Raw genomic sequence first — 23,709 nt, 5'->3', positions numbered from 1 at the left:
TATAAACAGTTTAGCCGTTTACCAGCTTATTTTCCGGACAGATGTGCTGTTTGTCTGCCCATCGATACATTTGGTCCACGGCAATAACGGTCGGATGAAATGATGTCGAAATTACAGAAAGCCATCGATCTCATCACCAGAGCCACGGAGGAGGACAAGGCCAACAACTATGAGGAAGCCAAGCGCCTGTACGAGCACGGCGTGGAGTACTTCCTGCATGCCATCAGATATGACATAAAGTGTGACAAACAGAAGCGCAGCATACGCGGGAAATGCGAGCAGTACCTGGAGCGAGCGGAGATGCTCAAAGAATACCTGCAGAGCAAGGACAAGCGGGGCAGGAAACGTGTGAAGGAGGCCCAGGGCAACGACAAGGACGACAGCGACAGCGGTGGTGAGGACCAGGAGACGAAGAAACGTCAGGAACAGCTCATGGGAGCCATCGTGATGGAGAAACCCAACGTCAAGTGGAGCGACGTCGCCGGACTGGAGGGGGCCAAGGAGGCCCTGAAGGAGGCCGTGATCATGCCGATCAAGTTCCCCCATCTCTTCACGGGCAAGCGCACTCCGTGGCGAGGCATCCTGCTGTTCGGCCCACCAGGAACGGGGAAGTCGTACCTGGCTAAGGCCGTGGCCACGGAGGCCAACAACTCCACCTTCTTCTCCATATCCTCCTCGGACCTCGTGTCCAAGTGGCTAGGCGAGAGCGAGAAGCTGGTGAAGAACTTGTTCGAGCTGGCGCGCCAGCACAAACCCTCCATCATCTTCATAGACGAGGTGGACTCCATGTGCGGCTCGCGCAACGACAACGAGAGCGATGCCGCCCGCCGCATCAAGACAGAGTTCCTGGTGCAGATGCAGGGCGTGGGGAACAACGCCGACGGAATCCTGGTGCTGGGCGCCACCAACACGCCCTGGGTCCTGGACGCCGCCATCCGCCGGCGCTTCGAGAGGCGCATCCACATCCCGCTGCCAGAGGAGCCGGCCCGCTCCCAGATGTTCCGCCTGCACCTCGGCAGCACGCTACACTGCCTGAGTGACGACAACTTCCGGCAGCTGGCGCACAAGACGGACGGCTACTCAGGCGCCGACATCAGCATCATCGTCCGTGACGCCCTCATGCAACCCGTCAGGAAGGTACAGTCCGCCACGCACTTCAAGAGGGTGCGTGGCCCGTCCCCGAGGAACGGCCACACTGTGGTGGACGACCTCTGGACGCCGTGCTCACCCGGCGACCCCGACGCCCAGGAGATGACCTGGAACGACGTGCAGAGCGACAAGTTGCTGGAGCCCATAGTACGCATGGCCGACATGGAGCACTCCCTGTCGACCACGCGCCCCACAGTCAACAGCGAAGACCTGCTGAAGCTCAAGAAGTTCACGGAGGACTTTGGAATGGACGGTTGAGAGCGACAGAAGAGACATTGTAGCTCGGTGCAATTTCAACTGGTCCACATAACTTGAGTGTACAAATAGAAACATTTGTAACACCCCGGGTTACAGACCTCCCTCAAGGAACTCTGAGGGTCCCTGGACCCCACTGCTGTTGTTGAACACATCTTTGACTGAGAGAAAGGCTGTCAGCTGTACTGACCTTTAGCTAATGTGGTGAATGTATGTGCACCTCTTAGAGGCTGTTTCTCCAATTCCAAAAAAAGTAAGCCATGCCGAGCCATAGGCCCAGATAGAGCCTGAGTGCCAAGCAGGGTGGTATTAGGTCCCATTTGCAGTCTTTGGTATGACTTAATGAAACACCTCCATCTAGTGGTCATACAAGAAAACAACCTGAAATGGCCTACATTGCTCTTTGAAATGATTATGTGCTGTTTCGCCCAGAGGCTGAAAGATCCCTATGGGATAATGTTATTTCTTTTAGTAACAAAGTAGTTTAGTCTGGAAGATTTTTTTTCTCCATCTTGTTCATGTTTACTTGATGCATCCTTTCTCATATGTTGTCTTTCATTCATTATCATTTCAATTTGTGGGAATGCTTTTAAAGTAAAGTTACATGTATGTTTTGTTTCCGGTCTTCCGTGAGAGGAAGACCTGAAAGCTTCACAAATAAATTCATCAATTTCTACAGGAGGAAGGAGGCTAGCATCACTGCTCTGAGGGATGAAGAGCAGAAAAGGAGTTGGATGATAATCAGAGAGATTATGTAGGACAAAAAAAAAGTCCTTTTGCACACCTACAGGGACAGGTGTGTCGATGGAGCAGGCAACCAGTGTGGATAATGAGGACCTTCATCAGGTATCTGTTTTATAAGTGAAGACAGTGTGCGGGACCTCCTTTCTCTCAGAGAGATTATCTATTTCAAACACAATCGCAGCTGAGAGCTATACACATCATGTACGTATCATACGGTTACCTCATCGGTATTGCCACAATGGAAATACTTTACACACTTCAGGACCCGCAGCTGGCCTCATGAGAACTAATAGATTTGGGCTAAACAAGTGAGCAACCCGAACTTCCAGGTACTCTGGGACACATTACCCATCTGGAACTCATCCTGTCATACTGTGTGATCATCTGACCAGTGATGTCATACTGTGTGATCGTCTGACCAACGATGTGTATAGTGGCGAAAGACGGGAGCTTCCTGTCCACCCAGAAGAGTGCATTATAATTACTAGAGCCGTGCCATTGGGACTGGCCTACTTGGAACGATGCAAGTTGGACATGCATGCCCAACCCAGTTATTACTTGCACAAGCAGAGCGCGCACGTACTGTGGTCGGTTGGATCAAAAGTGGTATGCATGGCATATATGCGTGGTTATAATTGGCTGTTGATGTTGATGTAATAAAGATATGTTTCAATGTTGGGTAGGTAAAAGGTAACGTATGTAACTAAGGTACGCTTCAAGGTAGGTATATATAATATTTTATAGAGGGGCTGATTGTGAGTTCGTAGAGTTTGGCAGTACTTGCACGCTCTGCTATGCGCACAAGTCCATGTACAACGTGCAAGTTGGCACCTCGATGACAGAACATCACTTGTTCTTCCCTCGCTGCTTTGAGGCACAGTTAGGCAGAAAGATAACTCCGGACAAAAGTATCAGGTGTAACAATACTGAAGTCCCAGAGTAAAACTGTAACAAGTAGCTACAAATACAACAAAACATCAGTTGGATTTCAAATGTAACATAAATAATCATTATTATGACATACATAATCATGAAGATGCAAAAGATACTCACAGACGATGCTTTGTCGCACAACAAGAAACAAAGGACATCTGTCTCTGTCTGACTTCACACACAACTGAACTGAGAAAACTAGTGTGCACTGTGCTGCCCTGCTAATTACAATCTAGCACACCTTGAGCAGGCTCAGCAGAGAGCTGATTACACAATGCAAAACACCTGTCTTAAAACAAGGTACAATCTTCAAAATAACTTGTAAAACAGCACCACCCACTGGCGGACAAAGTCTCAGCCAGCACAGTGATGTCAGAACAATCACTGTGATCAGAACAGGCCACTTTTGTCTTCAATGTTTGTGTTACACGTGCTTGTTGAAGGTTTGTGTTTACACAGACAGACCCTCAAAGCTGGACATACATGTAGGAAAGAATATGTTTATCAGATGTCAACCAAAATATGAGTAGGCAGTAGAATGGCACATAATCATGTAATTAATATTGTGTGTGTCAGTAGTGAGTGCAGACAAATAGGCTAACTCACTGTAGGCCTATGCAGCAACTAGCAAGCAATACCCAGGGTACACGTGTGCTCTCCCCTTTTTACCCTGTCTATGTCATACTAAATAATATGTTCTTTTTCAGAAGTTTGAATCTGCATACAGGGTAGAGATAGAGATAGAGATATACTTTATTAGTCTCCCGAGGAAGAAATTTGTCTTAGACAGGGTAACAGCTAAGGCTCTCGCCTGGCTGTCCTACTCTGGTCCATGCTAACAGTAATACCTGTTCATAATGAACCGATGAGTCAGAGCTCTGAATAAGCACACGTGACGTCTCGTTGTCATGCTGCGAGTCTGTCATGTGATTGGGTCAGTTCCTGCTAGCATAGCTCGCAACCCCGGGACCAGTTTGCTGTATCATGTCGCAAACGGCGCCTTCTTAGTACACCTCAACGCTGTAAACAAGATTGAGATAAAAAAAAAAAGACAACAACATTAAAAAAAAACATGGGATTTCGTTGGAAGTCAAACCGCTGCGCATCGCTAAAAATGGATCTATGGTTACTGGTGGTGGTGCTGCTGCTGGTACCGTCCGGTGCAGATGGTTCGGATGACAGCTTGTGGTACCATGATCTGTGCAGGTAATACACCCAGACAGAGAGGAAAGATCTGTTTATGACACGAACAAAGAGCGAAGGCCGGAAATGGCAACATTACTGCTGCATTATGATCCATATTGCTGTTATGTTTATATTATAGCTGCATTGTAATGTTTCCATTCAGTCTCCCCCTCCCTTCCCTTGCTCCTGTTGTTGACTCTTTCTCTGGCGTAGAGACAGAACCTGCACTACTCTGCTTGCCCTGTGTTTAAATTGTAAAGTGGTTGGAATAGATAGAGGAAAGTAACCTACTGTAAACTGTTAACTGGCAGGACCAGCTATGCAAAAGGCAGACAAGTAGATCACCTTGACTTGTGTGTTGTGTACCTCAGAGCTTTTGATAGCAAGCATATGGTAGATGGAAGCAAATACTAGTGATTTACAGGCAACAGTTGGCAACGTTAACAGTACACATATTCTTCAAAAAGAAATGGGCAATGATTTGTTTCTTCCAGACCTGTCCATATCCTTTTTCTTCCCACAAGGGTTGTATAGGTTAAAACATCACACCTGTGTGATGTGAGGGGCACTCATGTCGTACATCATCCAATAAAAAATTTATATACTTCTTCATGAATTAATTTGTCAACTTATGTTATTATCTTTTAACCATGATGATACAATGTAAAAAAAACCCCTCCTTTTTTCATCATGAACATGTAAGATGACAACTGAATTTATGTGATATTTATATATATATATGCCCCGAGATGAATTAAAACAGTTGCACTGTGTTTAGAAAAGCTGATTTGCCTAGACACATATGATGTAAATTCTCCATTCATTGTCAATGGCAAATGTGACACGTGTGGGGACGAATAGTTGTAAAAAGGCTAAAGGTACCCTTATGAACAAAATCACTTAACGCATCTCATCACTCCAACGTTGAGTACCGGTAACTATTTTATTACTGCTTTGAATAAACAAGCAGCGAGACTCACTCAGTGCATTTAGGCGGACTGAGACAAAACATGCTTTGATTCTAATTGGAGATGACTGTGGTGCTCTCATGTTGCAGTTATAAATGGGAAGCCATAGACCGGGACAACGGGGTCAGGTACACCCTGAAGCTGTGTGAGTCGTCGCCAGACACAACCTGTGGACCTGGCACTGCTGTCTGTGCCCGCAACCTCACCACACAGCAGCAGCAGTCTGTCGGTGAGTACAGTACAACCTCACCACACAGCAGCAGCAGTCTGTCGGTGAGTACAGTACAACCTCACCACACAGCAGCAGCAGTCTGTCGGTGAGTACAGTACAACCTCACCACACAGCAGCAGCAGTCTGTCGGTGAGTACAGTGAGACTTGAATTACAGAACCACTGAAATGAGTGGAACATCACAAAATTACTTGACATACTGGTACTCTCTCACCTACAGAGCTGGGAACTATTAGCAATGGAAGTATTTAAATATTCAACATCTCTCCATGTTGTGTTGTCAGTGTCACATTCTCTTAACTAAGTAATCCTACAACTCACCTCCATCTTTTATAAATCTTTATTTAAATCATATTCATGTTAATAACAGAGGTTAAAAGAGAGGCAACGGAGAGATGGAGAGACAATGCTTTTGGTGAATTATTTGACTACACTATGAGAAATACTGTAAAGGAAAATATTGCATGATCTTCATATTGAAATTCCATCATTTCTTTTTCAACTTATTGTTTTTATTGTCATTGCCGGGATTAACAATACATTTTATACACAAGCACAGCATAGCATCATTAGGTTCTCAATACAAAATTCACATTGTCTGCCCAAAGAGACAGCAGCTGAACTTCCATCTTGTTAATTAAAATCAATCTATTCGAGAATTTGATTTATTGCCTAGCACACACACACACACACACACACACACACACACACACACACACACACACACACACACACACACACACACACACTAACTACACTTCCCACTCTATTCAACATTCATAATGACTTCTCATCTTATGTTGCGTTAGATCTTGTGGATGTTATGACTCATTTCCCGGCTGAGTTGAATTGACATTGTATGAACGTCTGTGGTCATAGTAGGTTTAATTTCCATTTCAATACTTTAAGCAGCCTGAGATACTTCAAATGTGTCTATAAGGTATTAAGTGAAACTGTAAAAGATTGCCGTTTCCCCTTCCTTCAAGAGCTTCCTTCAATCAGAGGGCGGCGAAACCCAGCTGACCCTAGTACCTACTGACATCACAGGAGCCTCACGCAGACATAAGGGAAGCTGTCAGCCCTTTATCAGTACTGTATTAGGTTTAGTATCTGCAGATCTCATCTCTGTGCTGATGTTGCAGCTGAAGCCAGGCCAGAAGTCTTTGTAAGGAAAGATTAGTTTGGTTGTATAGTGCCTTTCAACAAGAAGGTAGTTCAAAACATGCCGCTTTACACAAAACATTGAAAATACCAACAATTAAAAGCAAAAGCTAGTATACTCATACACTAGCTTTTGCTATTAAGATTAAATGTGTCTTTCATTTCAGAGAGAATGTGGCCAGCTATAATATTGTTCACATTATGTTTCTAAATAATGATAACTATAATGAATGATAAATAACTGCTAATAATTACTTTTAGTCCAAGTGAATGTGAGGTATTGTTAATGTTAAGAGAGAGTCTTTAGTGCTGTGGGTAAACTGAAGTTCTGGTCTGTGGCTAATCACATTGTCACAAATTGATACTGTGGGGGCTGCCAACAGCAAGCAAGCATCCACTACCATAAAACACGGAGGAATGCTTGAAAATTAGACACCCATATTCTTTAAATATATATATTTTTATTTTGATGAGGTCAGTGCTAACTGAAATCAGCTCTGTCCTATTAGGCCAGCTGCCTGCCTGTGTAACGTTGTAATGAATGCTTTCCTGGTGATGTTGCGGAAGCTTCTCTGAGGCAGCCTTGGGGAGTTAGACACAGGGATTTCACACTCTGTGCTCAGAATCAGCATTTCTGACGGAGAAGCTGTGGTACCATCAAGTTATTCACTGTCAGTACAGTAGAGTAGGACATAATATAATAATTTTTCGAGCAACAGGACAAACATGGTAAAATTAGCATTAGGTGAAAATAGCAGATTTACTATAATCTACAAGCTCACAGCGCATCACGTCATGTTGCAGGCTTATATAGATACTGTACTGTAGCTTCTTTGCCCATGGCCTCTCAAAGCTGGAGGGTATCTGTCAGTCAGTCTGTCAGAGTTATTTCAGAACAATACTACAGCTACTTGCCCTGCCGCCTGTGGCCGTGACCTTTCCACCAATGACCATTCGCTGTTGGGACACACTCAGCCAGAGAGTATGTAGTCTAACTCAGCAGTGTGTCAGAAATGGTCTGGGAGACCTAAAACCTAAGCTGCTGGTGCTAGCTCCCTCACACCATGGTTTCTGGGGAATGGCATGGAACAAGACAGACACTGGAACGCCACAAGTTTACTTTATTGGTTTTGTTTGTCTGTTTTCTTTAAACTCTTTATTGCTCAAACTTCAGCTTGGAGCTTTTGGGAAACACAATGGGGTTGGAATGGGGTTGGGCAAGGTGTTTCCTTTCTATTCAGTACTCTGAGATGAAATGTGCGTTTTTCAATGAAGACAAGAATTCTGATTCAATTTTCAACATGGATGGATAGACATCCAAGTGCACTTTAAATAAAATTACCATAGAAAATGTAAGGTCATTCAATCATTAAAAAAGTAGCTACAAAGTACTGTAACTATTGTGGAATATCAGTGAGACACCAAAACCATCATACTGTCTATTACTTACTGTAGATAGACAGGTAAAATAATGAATGTAGTACAAAATGAAGAACACTACCATCCTTATTCTGGGCATACTGTAGGCTTACATTCTGCAAAAGAAATAGCAAGCTCACAAATTTGCATCTTATTGCGACACATTGAAAATCTTCTATTTTCGCTATTTGACGTACAACGAAGTGAATGAAGTGAGAGAGATTCTGCTATACTCAAACCGAGCCAACCACCTTATCCTTCCACCCACACATCCACATCTTGTATTCCTCTGGCTTGGTGCTAATTATGCGACAGGGCTTCTCACTGATCCAATCATGTGCAATCACAGGCCACAGGGCCCGAGGCAGGAAGGAGAAAAATAACTGGTTTCATCCAACCAAGAGAGAGATCATTTATCAGCTTTAATTTTATAGTATTCCAGTTAAAATGTAGTTGTCTACTCGTTTTTTAGTTGGTTCTCTTCAAATTCCACTTGTTTATTCTGTATTCTGCATGAGTTCTCTCTCCTGATTGGACGAAATCTTTGTCTGAACATTTGTTTATTTTTTGTTTTAAAGAGCTGGACAGATGGGGAGGCCGATAGTGAACAAACACTATAGCAATGATTGCTATGCTTTTTCCACCACTTTGTTTATTGTGTTTTTACAGATGCATTCTTTACATGTATAAAGACATATGACAATTAAATGGTCTTTGTAAAAATCCACATACAACACATTAACAAATGGCATGTAAACACCCAATGATTGTTGTGCTAATTAACAACAATTCATTTTAACAACACCACCACTGCTCCTTAACAGTTAGGATGTGTAAATGTAGAGGACGTAAGTGCAACATATTGTAGGGACTTGATTAGTATTCACTAAGAAAAAGCCATTCAACCAACGCTTGCTTTCCACCTCTCTGTTAATAATGGTCATTCAGGAAATCCAGTTAATCGATTTGAAAACATGTTCCTCATCCAGTGACTTTGGACGGTTGGACTCCCACAAATGGGCCATAAAGTGCTCTAAAAAGTTACTCTAGAATAATAGATGAGGTTATGGGACAAAATATTATTAGATGTTGTACTTGGTCCCGGTGACGGTGACCACCATCAACCCCTGCTCTCCTGCGTGGGAAACTAAACATAACGATACCACTTATGCTAAGGGAAGAATCCCTCTGGCCAAGGGAGATATTAGACTTCTGGGATACAGGCAGGGCATGATAATCAACACCAAATCTGGGTAGCAGTCATACAGTTAGGCCTGGGCTGCATACAAGGAAGGTTTTTTTTAAAATACAAGCTTGCCCAGAGAATGTTGGTTGGAGGAAGAAGGGAATGCAGCCAAGAAGGACTCAAACCAGAGAACAAACAAATAGTTCAGTGTGATGAATGGGGTCAGAGGTATGTTAGAGCAGCCGACCTATCACATGACACCGCCATGACAAGGAGCACACCAAGAAACTGATAAATGGAGAAATTGAAAATGCTCCAGTTTCCCTAAAAAAAGCATGCATACACAGTACACACACACACACACACACACACACACACACACACACACACACACACACACACACACAAACACCCTTCCCACTCTCTTCTCGTCCTCTTTCATAAACATTCACAATGCATTCTTCAGCCTACTTTGCGGTTGATTGAGACAAGCCACTTGTGTCCCTGATCTGATCTGTACATCATGTGGATGGTGCTGTAGGCCGTGTATCAGGGTCTGTCTGGGGCTGAGCTTCATACTGTAGGCCGTGTATCAGGGTCTGTCTGGGGCTGAGCTTCATACTGTAGGCCGTGTATCAGGGTCTGTCTGGGGCTGAGCTTCATACTGTAGGCCGTGTATCAGGGTCTGTCTGGGGCTGAGCTTCATACTGTAGGCCGTGTATCAGGGTCTGTCTGGGGCTGAGCTTCATACTGTAGGCCGTGTATCAGGTTCTGTCTGGGGCTGAGCTTCATACTGTAGGCTGTGTATCAGGGTCTGTCTGGGGCTGAGCTTCATACTGTAGGCCGTGTATCAGGGTCTGTCTGGGGCTGAGCTTTATACTGTAGGCCGTGTATCAGGTTCTGTCTGGGGCTGAGCTTCATACTGTAGGCCGTGTATCAGGGTCTGTCTGGGGCTGAGCTTCATACTGTTGGTACTGTAGGCCGTGTATCAGGGTCTGTCTGTACTGTTGCATAATTGGTGTTGGTTAGTTAGTAGGTCACAGAGTACGGCTGAAAAACATTCCTTTATGGCCCACTAGAGATAGGAGAACCTGCAGTGTTGACGCACACACGCACGCCACACACGCACGCACACACACTCTCGCAGTAGACCTATTAGTTTAGTGAGTGTGTTGTTGCTTATCAGTAATCGCCCAGGGGAACATTTCACTTTGTGTGTGTGTGTGTGTGTGTGTGTGACTGTGTAGTGTGTACGTGTGCGTGTGCGAGACAGGTCCTAATCACCATTACACCAGACACTTCATTTGGCAGTTTGATTTCAGTGGGACATTTTGCCTGTTGGGAGAGGTTTGATTGACTGTCACTCTTGGGGGACAATGACATTCTCCAGAACCATATGCAATTAATGAGGACCACAATAAATGTATTGTGTTATCCTCAAAGATTTTTCATTTATGCATCAATTCTGGCTGAACGAACGGACAAACAAACAAACAAACAAACAAAACAGATCAGCAGTCTGTCCCTCCTGCACTGTCTCCATCTCAGCCTTTCTACTGTGTCTCTTCTACACTGTCTCCATCTCAGCCTTTCTACTGTCTGTCTCTCCTACACCCCCACAGCTTTCCTACTGTCTGTCCCTCCTACACTGTCTCCCTCTGAATCTTCCTACTGAATGTATGACAATCAAGTTAGTTTAAAAACCTTCAACATTTGGGTAAACATGTCATACTGCATTTCAAAGGCCCCACACGGTCTAATTCACACAAAATTAACAATTAAGGCATATACAGATATATAACACAAACGGTGTGTGTGTGTAAGTGTATATGTATGTACAGTATGTATACTGTGTATATACACATATATATATATATATATATATATTAAAAAATGGTGTGTATGTACTGTATATGACGTATAATATGAGTCATGTTCAGGAGTATATATATATATATATATACATATTCGAGCCTCTACTAATTTCTCTATTTCCCCAGTGTCATCATGTCTCATTACTAATACTGGCCACTATTGCTGTAAAACACACACACACACACACACACACACACACACACACACACACACACACACAAAAACACACCGCAGGGTCTATCATTCTCAGGCCAAGTTTATCTCTACATAGGACGCCAGTAGACAGCCTGGCAGAATAATGTTTTGACCTGGCCGACCTCTCCCGACCCCCTGTTGCCAGTCACACACACACGCACGCACGGACGAAGGGACCTCAACTCATGTCTGTAACAGCCTGACCTTACTGTAGACGGGCTGCGACCCATCCAGTCAAAACATATGCTGTCATCATTTGACTACATGGTAAGGTCAGAGGGGAAGGCAATGGGAAAGGGCTGCGTGTGACTGATCTTCCTGTTTCGTTTGCTTCTAAATGGCTGAGAACAGACTTTACATGATGCGCGGATCATTGTCTTCTCTCATCAACCTTTAAACCTGAGTTACTGTATACTTTTCTGTACGATGGTGTCGCTCACAGGAAACAGCCAATCTACAAGCTCACAGCCTGTGAGCTTGAGAACTCTGTTCTCTCTCTCCCATGTAAAATGCTTGCTACTGTATTATCACTTCTCCATAATTTACATACCCGTTGTCATCGGAGTCATTTGAAAATAAATTATAATTTTCTTTTTTATAAAAGTTTCGTTTACGTTCCAGTCTCCCTGTCACAGTTTTATTAGAGGTGAACTTCTGTCTCCAAAATGTAGTTTTATGTAGATTGGAGACACATTGATTGCATTTACTTACTTTATTAATAATAAGACCACCTTTCAACGTTTTGCATTTTCAATGCGTCTTGGTTGCATTTACACCTGAATTCATGAGTTGTGCTGAAATCGGATTGAGTCAACCTGGACGCATGTTGATGCTACGTAGGTGCAAAGGCGGCCAAACCAAGCTGTCTTCTACCAGTATGTTTGTGAGACACCCATTTGTCTTTAAATCCGTTTAGAACATCTTAGGCTGCCGTGGTTTTACTCTTTATCACAGGTCTGCCATATACAGTATATACTGTACAGTACAGTTCTCTGCTGGAATTTGACCTGTGCTTTCCAGTGAATGATAACCACCTACACTGTTAACCACTTTAACCCTGGCATCAAAATGTTTCAGAAATAGCCTCTCTACAAGCTCACAACGCGTCATGCACTGTGAGCTTGTACAGTTAAAAACAATTCTAAATGGAGCTTAACCCATTAAAAAGGGGAAAGCATAGATCTGTGTCATTTTAGATTTTTGTATTGGCTATTCAAAAATAGCAGATATATAAGCTCACAGCGCGTTGAATTTCTTTTTACCGGTAATTCAAGAAATATTTAGCTTTTTTGGGAAAGTTCTTTGCTTCTTTTATAAAGGAACCCATAAAAATGTGTCTGTGACCCACAAGTGTTTGGGAACCACTGATTTAAATGGTCTGTCTACCTAGCCCACTGTAAACACACTGTCCTTGACCTTTTAAATCAGGGGTTCCCAAACTTTTTTGGACCAGGTACCCCTTTTGGGGTAGATATTTTTCCAGGTACCCTCTCATCCTCGCAACACGGATAACAATATATTTACAACCACAAGCAGTGTTTCCTGCAGGAAAAAGCTTTGGCATGGTGCTGGGCACAGGCCGCAATTTTGATTAATTAATTAATTAATTTGATTCATTAATTAATAAGATTAATACATTAAGATTAATTTGTATTATTGCTATTGGAGACACTGGGGGGACACTGGGGGACACTGGGCAGGCACTGAGGAGGCACTGGGGAGACACTGGGGAGGCACTCAGGGGCACACTGGGGAGGCACTGGGAAGGCACTCGGGGGGGCACACTGGGGAGGCACTGGGGAGGCACTGGGGAGGCACTGGGAAGGCACTCAGGGGGACACTGTCTAAATGTAGACGTCTAAATGTAGACGTCTAAATGTAAGTTTGGGAACCACTGCTTTAAACACTTTAGCACTTTATGAACATGAACAAAATAGATGGGTCCCCCCTGGAACTCCCTCAGGTACCCCTGGGGGTCCCCGGACCCCACTTTGGGAACCACTGGTCTAAATGTATACAGACGTCTAAATGTAGACATCTAAATGTAGACGTCTAAATGTAAGTTTGGGAACCACTGCTTTAAACACTTTAGCACTTTATGAACATGAACAAAATAGATGGGTCCCCCCTGGAACTCCCTCAGGTACCCCTGGGGGTCCCCGGACCCCACTTTGGGAACCACTGTTTTAAATGACCAGTGACCTGTCACTGAGCAATGCTACTGGCCTGTTGTAAACATTACTGTTCTGTGACGGTCCTTTACCTGTCCAGGTGACCTCTCACTGAGGAATCGTACTGGTCCATAACGTAAACCCACTGCTGTTCTGTCCTTTCCCTGTCCAGGTCACTGAGGAATCATACTGGTCCATAACGTAAACCCACTACTGTCCTGTCCTTTACCTGTCCAGGTGACCTCTCACTGAGGAATCGTACTGGTCCATAACGTAAACCCACTGCTGTTCTGTCCTTTACCTGTCCAGGTCACTGAGGAATCGTACTGGTCCATAACGTAAACCCACTACTGTCCTGTCCTTTACCTGTCCAGGTCACTGAGGAATCGTACTGGTCCATAACGTAAACCCACTGCTGTTCTGTCCTTTCCCTGTCCAGGTCACTGAGGAATCATACTGGTCCATAACGTAAACCCACTACTGTCCTGTCCTTTACCTGTCCAGGTCACTGAGGAATCGTACTGGTCCATAACGTAAACCCACTACTGTCCTGTCCTTTACCTGTCCAGGTCACTGAGGAATCGTACTGGTCCATAACGTAAACCCACTGCTGTCCTGTCCTTTCCCTGTCCAGGTGACCTGTCACTGAGGAATCGTACTGGTCCATAACGTAAACCCACTACTGTTCTGTCCTTTACCTGTCCAGGTGACCTGTCACTGAGGAATCGTACTGGTCCATAACGTTAACCCACTGCTGTTCTGTCCTTTACCTGTCCAGGTGACCTGTCACTGAGGAATCCTACAACTGGCTCCGTGTTGGACTACAACACCACCAGCAAATGTCCCACCAGCAACAACAACATACAGACCAGCGTCAGCTTCCTGTGTGGAAAAACCTTGGTGAGAAAATGGTCCACGCGCACAAGTTGAAGGTGCTCATCATGTCCATTGTGCACATTTTTGTGAGGTTCACACCGCTCCTCAGTATGCCGTAAAAGGTGCTAGAGTTACCAGCAGATGAGGCAAATTTTACTCTGAAAAGCCCCAGCTTCCTTTTCCCCCCGGGAGGTATAATCTTCCATTACTACCTCGCGCTGTCACATCTAATCTCTCTTTAGAAGATATTAGATATTCCAAACGAGACGCTTGGTTAAGTCAGAAACGAGGACAGAACATTGCTGTTCTGATCAAAACCATGGACACCGACGTAGATTATAGAGAATAGACACTAGACAGTTTTGTCAGGCCGTAAACAAGGAAGTGAACGGCTGCGCGCATGGGCGAAACATGACGCTGCCTAGCAACGGCCCTACACATCCTGGGCCCTCTACGGGTGTAATTATAAAGACGTGTGGAGACGTCTTGAGCACTTAAGTTAAGCTGTCCAAAGCCGGAGTGTGATACTAATGTTAACTTTATCTAACGTATGTATCTAATATCCAATGTTGCTGGTGGTCATGAAAACTAGAATAATAACTTCAAAACAAGCGTCACATTAAGCAATGCTTTTCAATTTACATGAAGTTCATTTCCGTTTTGAATGGCTTGACTTTGAAAATACTGATTCTGTAGTAGATATTCAAAGAACTAGGAAACCACAAGGCAGTGGAAAACATTACCAGAAGGACAGATGACTGCATTTAACACTGTTCACCTTGTAGGCTGTCTGTAATGTTGATTGGCTTCGTTCACTGCATTCAAGTACAGATATCATTATCAACTGTGATAATTACAATATATAATGATAAAGTTGCCGTGTTCAAGACTTGTGATGTGCACTGCAATGTTAATTGGTTGATGTAACGAAAAAGCCTATAATATTTACTTCATGAGGGGAGGTTACATCTTATATCCAGTAATACTTTCTCTATAGATAGGCTATCGATCCCTGACATAATTATCTAAGCATGGGGCACGTGGAAATGTGTATTGAAATTTGAAATTGTTAGTTGCTCCATAGTGCATAGTGTGCACTCTACATGTACTGTAATTCAGTGTAAACTAGAACGGTGCTCTCTATAGAGCGCAAATCTCTGTCAGGAGGCTTGCCCCTCCTCTCCCTCATGTCTGCGGCATGTGATGATTACAATTCTTGGGGTTCTGTGCATGTATGAGTATGCATGGGCCTGTTCGGGGAAGGTATATATTATGGATTGCATCATTATGGTACTACTAGCAGGTACTAGCAGGCTGTATTATTAGATACAAATATTTTGACAGCAAAAAATAGTACGGTATGTTGTCATCACTAGGACAAACATGATGTACAATGTAGTATTTATGTCAGTCTGGGCATGCCAAGCTCAATTGTTTTCAGCGTGTGTACCTAGCATTCACAGCATGCGCAGCATGAAACTGTTTCAAACGATATGCACTATTGTAGTCAAAAGCTATTTCTGCTGCTGCATCTTCAGACTTGACAAATGTAAAGAGCTTTGCATTATTGTATCTGGAAATTTCTCGCAAATAGGACGGTAAAATCATTGATATGTAATCTGAGATCCCGATTAGTGTCCTGAAAAGGAATCCATGGCATTTGTCAACAAACTTTGCTTTCACAAATCGCCAATGTAGGAAATTGATCGAGACCATGTTGAAACTGGTAAGCCATATCATGAGTGGAGTCTACGATGACAAGGCAAACGGCTGCAGACTGTCCACACTGTATGGACTGCAATGTGAGCGTGAAACTCCCACGTCCAATGTCAGCACGTCATTTCTGTCATTCAATGTTCTTTGTACTAAGTATGATGATTAATGCCATTGCCTTGCATTTATTATGTTTGTATCACCAGTTAATGAGAGGTCGCAAATTGAATAATTTCCTGCCTCACTGGCTGCTACTTCTGGTGTGCACATACTCCAAAAATATTTGCTATATTATGGATTATCAACTACAATGTAACATTGACGAGTTGACATTTCAGTCCGCAGCCTTGGCTTGTGCTGGCAAATTGCCTGCGAATGAGCCAGAAGCTCATGGGATGTTGGGAGCGTTGCAATGGCTTTTCAGTAGTGTAGGTCCCATAAGCCGGCCGGACAGATAAAAAACTGGCATGCTAGCGGCCCACACAACAAATATGACACCGCTTTGTGTAGTAGTGTGTGAGATTAGCTGTAGACAGACAAAACAGACAGACGTAATGCAATATCTCTGCCTGATGGAGATAATGACTCTGTCTGGTCTGCACAGCTCAAACACTGCATTTGTTGGAATAATTAGAAAATACGGAAAATAGCAGATCTACAAGGTTGTAGCCATGCAATTATTTTTGCTTATGCCCTATATACAATTCAAATAAGTGTTTGCATATTGTGAGGCAAGTATAAGCAATGAAGAACTGAAACAACAAGTTGTGACGGTAGTCAAGGTTATGAACTCCCAGAATGATTCAGTGGTGCATGAGAGGTATGCCTCACATCTGGGTTTGAAATGATGACACCTACGCTTTGAAATGATGTCTCATTGGAAACAAGATCTTGACATGACACTGATACGATATTTATTTCCTGCCAGTGGGTTTAGTGGGCTGATCTGTGTTTTTGTCCGGCAGTCTTGCAGTACATGTTTCCTGTCAACTGCCATTCAAAAGGGGTTTCATTTCATACTAAATAGAAGTCTACAACAAACAGTTGATGAAATGAAAGTGAGACAGGCTGCCTAAACTGCACTATTCTCTCTGTCAAAAATAGTAATAACATGATTGTGACGATTAAGAGTGATATAATGAATTGCACACAATACCTACGCCTCTATTTCTACCTACTGGTATAGAATACCTGATCAGCTCATGCGCATGAGGGCTAGATAAGATGTTAAGTCATCTTTTTACTTTACTTTGTCTTTTGTATTATTTTGTTATCGTATTTTTACCAGTGTTACTTTTATGCTGTTCTCTACCATAGCTCAACCTGTATCTTTGTTTGATCTTTACTGCTGAACTGAATGCTCCTCTGGATCAATTACGATTTATAGTATACTACTGTGTCTGTCTGTCTGTCTGTCTGCTCTACTCTACTGTATCTATCAAATCTATTTATCTATGTATCTAAGAATCCAGAGATGGAAACGTAAAAATGTTTTTGTTCCCCAGGGGAGCCCAGAGTTTGTCACCACGTCTCAGTGTGTGCATTACTTTGAATGGAGGACCTACTTGGCCTGCAGGAGTGGCAAATTCAAACCGCACAAAGAGGTACTGTAGGTGTTTTTTTGTGTTTTTCTTTTAGAGAGAGATAGTGTGTGTGTGTGTGTGTGTGTGGGGGGGGGTGGGTGGGTGGTTAGACTGTCACATGAGTCCATCCAGAGAGACGGTGCGCAGTACAGTCCAATACAGCACTGGTTCTCAAACATTTTCATGTGTTTGACTCACACATTGTATACTGGATTTAGCTGTGGGCCCTCATTTGTAAAGATCTTTTAACATTTTTAATAATTTTCAAAGCCACATAACGGAAATAGCAGAAGCAGAAGCTTGATCTTGCAGATTGGCTGTTTTTGCTATTTGTTGTACAACAGGGTATACTCTATTCTATACTGTATATGCACTGACTGTACTGCTTAAGTTGTTAACCACTTGAACCCCAGCGTCCATATTCTGGGTGGAACATTAGCCAACAATAGCAGATCTATATGCATTGTGTTGCGACACATAAGGTTGTAGAGATTTGGTGTAGACAGAGTGTTGGTGTAGTCGTGTAGAGTAGTCAAAGTACAGAGCCAACTCCAGTCCAGTATAGAATCTGAATCATCTTTATTGTCACATGATCACATCACAGTTTAGAGGATTTGAAAGTGATCAAATATGTCAAAAATGTAATCAAGTGGTTCTTCACTGGTATCCTCTGTCTGTGTCCAGGTGCCCTGCTATGTGTTTGACACAGACGGAAAGAAACACGACTTGAACCCACTGATCAAACTGACTGATGGATACCTGGTGGACGACTCCGATGACTCAGTGGACTTTTACATCAACATCTGCCGCAGCCTCAGTATGGACATATGGATGCATGGATTGACATACAAATCGTTTTGATCCAGAGTCTTCATTCTTTAATGTTGTTCACCCTCTCACCCCCTCTCTCCTCCTAGACCGACCAGGCACCTCCTGCCCCGAGGGATCGGCGGCATGTCTCAAAAACAAGCAGGGTACCTACAGCATGGGCTCCCCCACCCACCAGCTAGAGCTGGTTTCTAATGACAGGTACTCTGCTAAACCTTGTACTGCACACATACTGTCCATATACTGTAGAAGCAGTGTGCTCCATCAAGGCTGATGCTTAACAGTCCGTAAATTTGCCTGAAAGTAGAGGAAGGGTAGGAGTCTGGATTGCACTGCTCACTAGTTCATCAAAGTTTGCTCCTCTCCTCTCCTCTCCTCTCCTCTCCTCTCCTCTCCTCTCCTCTCCTCTCCTCTCCTCTCCTCTCCTCTCCTCAGATTGCAGCTGAGGTATGAGGTCGGTACTGAATCTTCTGTTCCAGACTTCTGTAATGGACACACTCCTGGTGTCACCGTTACCTTCATCTGCCCTTCGGGTAGACAGGAGGTGAGACATGCATGCACTCAACGCACGCACATACACACAGAACAAGCAGCACAAAAAAACATGAACATGAATACATATTCCATATATTAATTGGCCATCATAATGCGTCATTCGGAGTACTGCCCTTGTCCACATACAGTTAATTAATTGAATTGGTCCCGAATTTGATTGTCTTCAGAATAAGGTTTTGTTTTCTCACAAATGGAAGTGAGTCCGATGTGACTAAAAATGTTAAAAGTCAAAATGTCACATTTTCTCTAAACTGCCTTAATGAAACAATTGTTTAGTCTCAATGCACAGATTATAGATCTTTTTCTTGATAATATACCATTTAGACTGAGGATAGGTTCTTTGTTTACACTATTCCTGAGTTACCTGAGTTTTCCTTGCTTACTGTAAATCGCTCTGGATTAAAAGCGTCTGCTAAATGCCTACATTTTTAATTCAACAACAAACGGTAATACTGTGTCTCTGTATTAATTGATGTTAGTTATAGAAGTCAGGCGTCTAAGTAACGCAGGTTAAAGAGGAAGTAAGAGAGATTAGGGGAGAGGAGAGGCTTCGGGAGAATTGATTAGACCAGAGTTCACATCTCAGCATTCTGCGCCCAGGGTCAAAGGTTAAGGATTGTTGCTATAAATAGAATAGTTTGTCTCCGCTCTACCACCTTCATTTGGGGTCTGAATTACATCTTCTGATTTAAAACTGCATTCAGTGGTTCAGTACCAATGTAGCATGAACGAGTTCATATTTCACCATTATGCCTATTCACATCATATCCCACTAACCACTTTTCAAACCATACTACTACTGTACAGTGCAGTATGTACCTGATGCTGTGATTTTGTTCATAATGTTCAGTCATCATTTTCCATAACCTAATTTCCCAAAGGTTGAGGTCTGGGTCCCCAACCTTTTTCAACACACTACAGACTCATTATTTTATACCCCTCTCCTCTCCAGGGTACCGATCCTAAGGTCACAGCCAGCGCCAACTGTCGCTATGAGGTGACGTGGGGGACGGAGTATGCCTGTCACAGAGACTACCTGGAGAGTCACACCTGCAAACTGACCAGCGATCAGCATGAAGTCTCCATAGACCTCACTCCACTCACACTCAAATGTGAGTGATGATGGCACGCACGCACACACACACACACACACACACATACACACACATACACACACACACACACATACACACACACATACACACACACACACACACACACACACACACACACACACACAGAGTAGCATGTGCCTTGCTGTCCAGTCAGACCTTTGCTATGCCCAGAGCCATAGAGTAAGACAGAGTTACGACACTGAGGGGGCAGAAATCAGCCTGCTCACGTGGTTCATGTACTCGTGCGAGCCCATAGACTCCAATAAATTCAGTAAACTTCCGGTTTGTCTCTTTTCAATAGAAGTCTATGTAGAAGAGCCTGGCCCCATGAATTGCACAGAGTTGTCGTAATTCTGTCTTATACTTTATGGCTCTGGCTATGCTTATGTAAGTTATGAGGACGTATTTTTAGCCTCCATAAAAGGGAAGTAAGTTTATAAATAATCTTAAGTGACTTTAACCTTCCTGGCTTGCCCTAGCTCATTGTTATTTCCAGTCAGATCACGTGCTCTGACACCCTCTGTGCACATTGTGACTCAACACATGAATCAGTCCATGTATCAGATTCAGCACATCAAACAAAGCCATGTAAAGCTAGCGCCATCGTACGCCTCAAATATTCATATTCATGTCCTTTTTTGCAATGAACCTTTTGAACATTATAAATAAAAAACTATTAATCATCACAAAGTATAATTAAATAATAGTAACGGACGGTACAGTAATACTGAACTGAATTGGCAAATTATAGCGATACGTTTGTTTGATCATGCTTAATCACAATTAACCCTGGTGTCCCTAATTGAGGCAAAAAATATTAATTAATTAATATTTTTCAAAAAAAAAAAAAATATTCTTTTTGCTTTAAATTATTTGCAATTAGAGAAGCAGATCAATTTAGAACTATTAGACAAATCTTTTGTGTGTGTGTGTGTGTGTGTGTGTGTGTGTGTGTGTGTGTGTGTGTGTGTGTGTGTGTGTGTGTGTGTGTGTGTGTGTGTGTGTGTGTGTGCGCGCGTGTGCATGTGACACAGACACTGAGTCTGAACCTCCCTACTATGCCGAGACCAAGTCCAGCGATCCGAAGAACAACTACGTATTCTATCTGAACGTGTGTGGTGGAATTGGCTCGACCCTCTGTGGAGATGATAACTATGTATCAGCCTGCCAAGTGAAAACCACTGACACAGACGTCAAGAAGGTCGCTGGCAGATATAAGAACCAGACACTCCGGTAAGGAGAGCGAAACGAGCCTATTATCTTTATTATACTATATCTCAACCTGTGGGCGAGGGTCTATAACACACAACATTTTTTCAGGAGGATATAAAATAAAAGTAACACCAATACATTACTTAACTTAATGTATTAATGATTGATCAATGGAATAATCATGCTCTGAAAATGAATGTGGGTGGACTGCAAACGCTTTCGAGATTTTCAAGTTGGTACTGATCCAGAAAAGGTTGAAAACGACTGATCTACAGTATGTCTCTGTCTGTCTCTCTAGCTATTCTGATGGAGACCTGACTCTCATCTACCCAGACGGCAGCAAGTGTTCCACAGGCTTCCAGAGGATGACCATCATTAACTTTGAATGCGACAAGAACGCAGGTGAGACCCCAGTTTAAAACCTATGGAAGAGTACAGAACATACTGTAGGCCTGACATAAATAAAGTTAAGGCTGCAAGATCTTCAAGCCGGAATTCAACAGTTTCATCAATCTTAAATCACATAAGAAATCAAAATGTACAAGATCAGCTCATCGCCCTGATAAAAATGTTGTGCATGTTGCAGAAATTCATAATACCTTGTGTGTGTGTGTGTGTGTGTGTGTGTGTGTGTGCGCGCGTGTGCGTGTGTCATCCTCAGCCAACGGTGGCCGTGGCACTCCTGCATTTGTGGGTGAAACTGACTGCACGTACTATTTCAACTGGCCGACGGCCTATGCGTGTGTGAAGGCGACGGAGGACCCGCTGTGTAGGGTCTCCAACAACACCAAGCACTATGACCTCCTGCCCCTCACGCGATACCCTGGTGAGACACAATGGATCTTGAACCTTTTAAAACAGTGTCATTTTAATAGAAGCAGATGGCAGGGTCCATCAATTATCAGGAAATGGCATTGGATGGATTTTCCCTTTCTTTTGTGGCAACATAAAGAACAGGGAAATATTGGTCTTGAATGTAATGAAGTAACGCCATTATTTTGGAAAAGGTAACTAAGTAACCGAGTAGTCAAATTGCAAAAAACTAAATTTCCGTATTCCGTTACAGTAACAGTAACACCGTTACTCGTAACACCATTACCCCCAACACTGGTCATAATAGACAAACCTTCTACAACCTCAAAACCTGTTTCTAGCTAGTTAATGAAAACAACAATACAGCCTTTCTGTTGATGAAACATTGGCATGCTGAACTATCTACCATGGTAAAAATTGTTACATTAATAAAATAAAATAAAAAGTTTCAAGCTACCCACAGACTGCAACTGAGACTAGGTAAATAGAAATGCTAGTCATATAATAGTGAGTATTAGCGAGGATCTGAATTTGCTGCAGATATTGCTGAAAATGTATTTCTCAAATTATTTGAATTTACCGGTAATATGAATGAACTTTTAAAGCATCAATGCTTGTGAGCCCCACAGTTAAGCCTGTGGGCATGCATAATATTCAGCACCATATTAAGTTTCACTACTGTCATTCATGGCTGCATGATATGACCGTTTTGAATTACAAAGGTAAACTGTAATCATACCAGACATTCTGGCCGGCAGTTAAAAATCCTAACGCGACCTCGTCAGAATCTTCTAGTGCTTTTCGTAGATAGATAGCTGTTGTGGGTGGATGTGGGTGGACTGCAAACAAGCAGACCTACAAGCGATCTCGATGCGACGTGTTGTGAGCTTATAGATCGCCTATTTTCACTAGTTTCGGTTCCCGGGGAGAAATTTCTCTTTTGGGTCTCCAGCTAAAAAGTTTGGGAACCACTGACCCATATCTCCTCCTCATTCAGAGTCTGAAACAGCCCAGAACTGGGAGGCGGTGTACGCCAGTGCGCCGGAGAGAGACACGGGACGCTTCTACCTCAACATGTGTCGCAGAGTCATTCAGAGAGGACCGGCCACCCACTGCCCAGAGGACTCTGCCATCTGCGTCGTAGGTGAGGACAGACGCACAGACAGACAGAGGGACAAAAGAAACAGTGGGATTTAAATGACAGTCGACTAGCCTTGCACATCCCTAGTGTCCTGCTGATGTCTTACGTGTATTCCTGCTGCTTGTGTGCCTGTGTTACTCCAGATGAGCGCAATAATTCCAAAAGTCTGGGACTGTTCTTGTCCTCTGCGCCGACAAGCGAGCCAGGAGGTGACATCAGGCTGGTTTACACTGACGGGGACAAGTGCACGAGCAACACCAATATCCGAACCATCATCACGCTCAAGTGCAAACCAGGTGTGTCTCAAATCAAACAAAATTTGTGTTGCACACAGTCCACGCCATGTGCATCTGTGAAAATAGAATGTACATAATGTCTGGGACTGTTTGTGTGTTGCTGCT

At 43.4% G+C, this 23,709-nt stretch overlaps 2 protein-coding genes across 2 annotated transcripts in view; both read left to right on the top strand.

The window, feature by feature from the left end:
- Window positions 1–99: 99 nt before the first annotated feature.
- On the top strand, window positions 100–1,407 carry LOC308334363 (vacuolar protein sorting-associated protein 4A-like; the record flags this gene model as incomplete). Its single annotated transcript, XM_080791089.1, has 1 exon — window positions 100–1,407. The coding sequence occupies one exon, from the start codon at window positions 100–102 to the stop codon at window positions 1,405–1,407; it is 1,308 nt and encodes a 435-aa protein (XP_080647215.1).
- A 2,643-nt stretch (window positions 1,408–4,050) lies between these two features.
- igf2r (insulin-like growth factor 2 receptor) overlaps window positions 4,051–23,709 on the top strand; it is a 48,827-nt gene continuing 29,168 nt past the window's right edge. The window contains exons 1-13 of the mRNA XM_080791571.1: window positions 4,051–4,287; window positions 5,324–5,463; window positions 14,251–14,372; window positions 17,567–17,665; window positions 18,329–18,461; window positions 18,562–18,673; window positions 18,908–19,016; window positions 19,980–20,139; window positions 21,177–21,375; window positions 21,653–21,756; window positions 22,016–22,180; window positions 23,165–23,311; window positions 23,452–23,604. Of these exons, the coding sequence (XP_080647697.1) occupies window positions 4,154–4,287; window positions 5,324–5,463; window positions 14,251–14,372; window positions 17,567–17,665; window positions 18,329–18,461; window positions 18,562–18,673; window positions 18,908–19,016; window positions 19,980–20,139; window positions 21,177–21,375; window positions 21,653–21,756; window positions 22,016–22,180; window positions 23,165–23,311; window positions 23,452–23,604 (1,777 nt within the window). The 5' untranslated portion in view covers window positions 4,051–4,153. The remainder of the gene's footprint in view (window positions 4,288–5,323; window positions 5,464–14,250; window positions 14,373–17,566; window positions 17,666–18,328; window positions 18,462–18,561; window positions 18,674–18,907; window positions 19,017–19,979; window positions 20,140–21,176; window positions 21,376–21,652; window positions 21,757–22,015; window positions 22,181–23,164; window positions 23,312–23,451; window positions 23,605–23,709) is intronic.

The sequence above is a fragment of the Protomyctophum bolini genome, assembly GCF_963924005.1.
Source record: "Protomyctophum bolini genome assembly, chromosome: 19".
Lineage (NCBI taxonomy): Eukaryota > Metazoa > Chordata > Actinopteri > Myctophiformes > Myctophidae > Protomyctophum > Protomyctophum bolini.
Note: the sequence above shows the minus strand (reverse complement) of the source record. Positions and strands in the feature narration are given on the sequence as shown.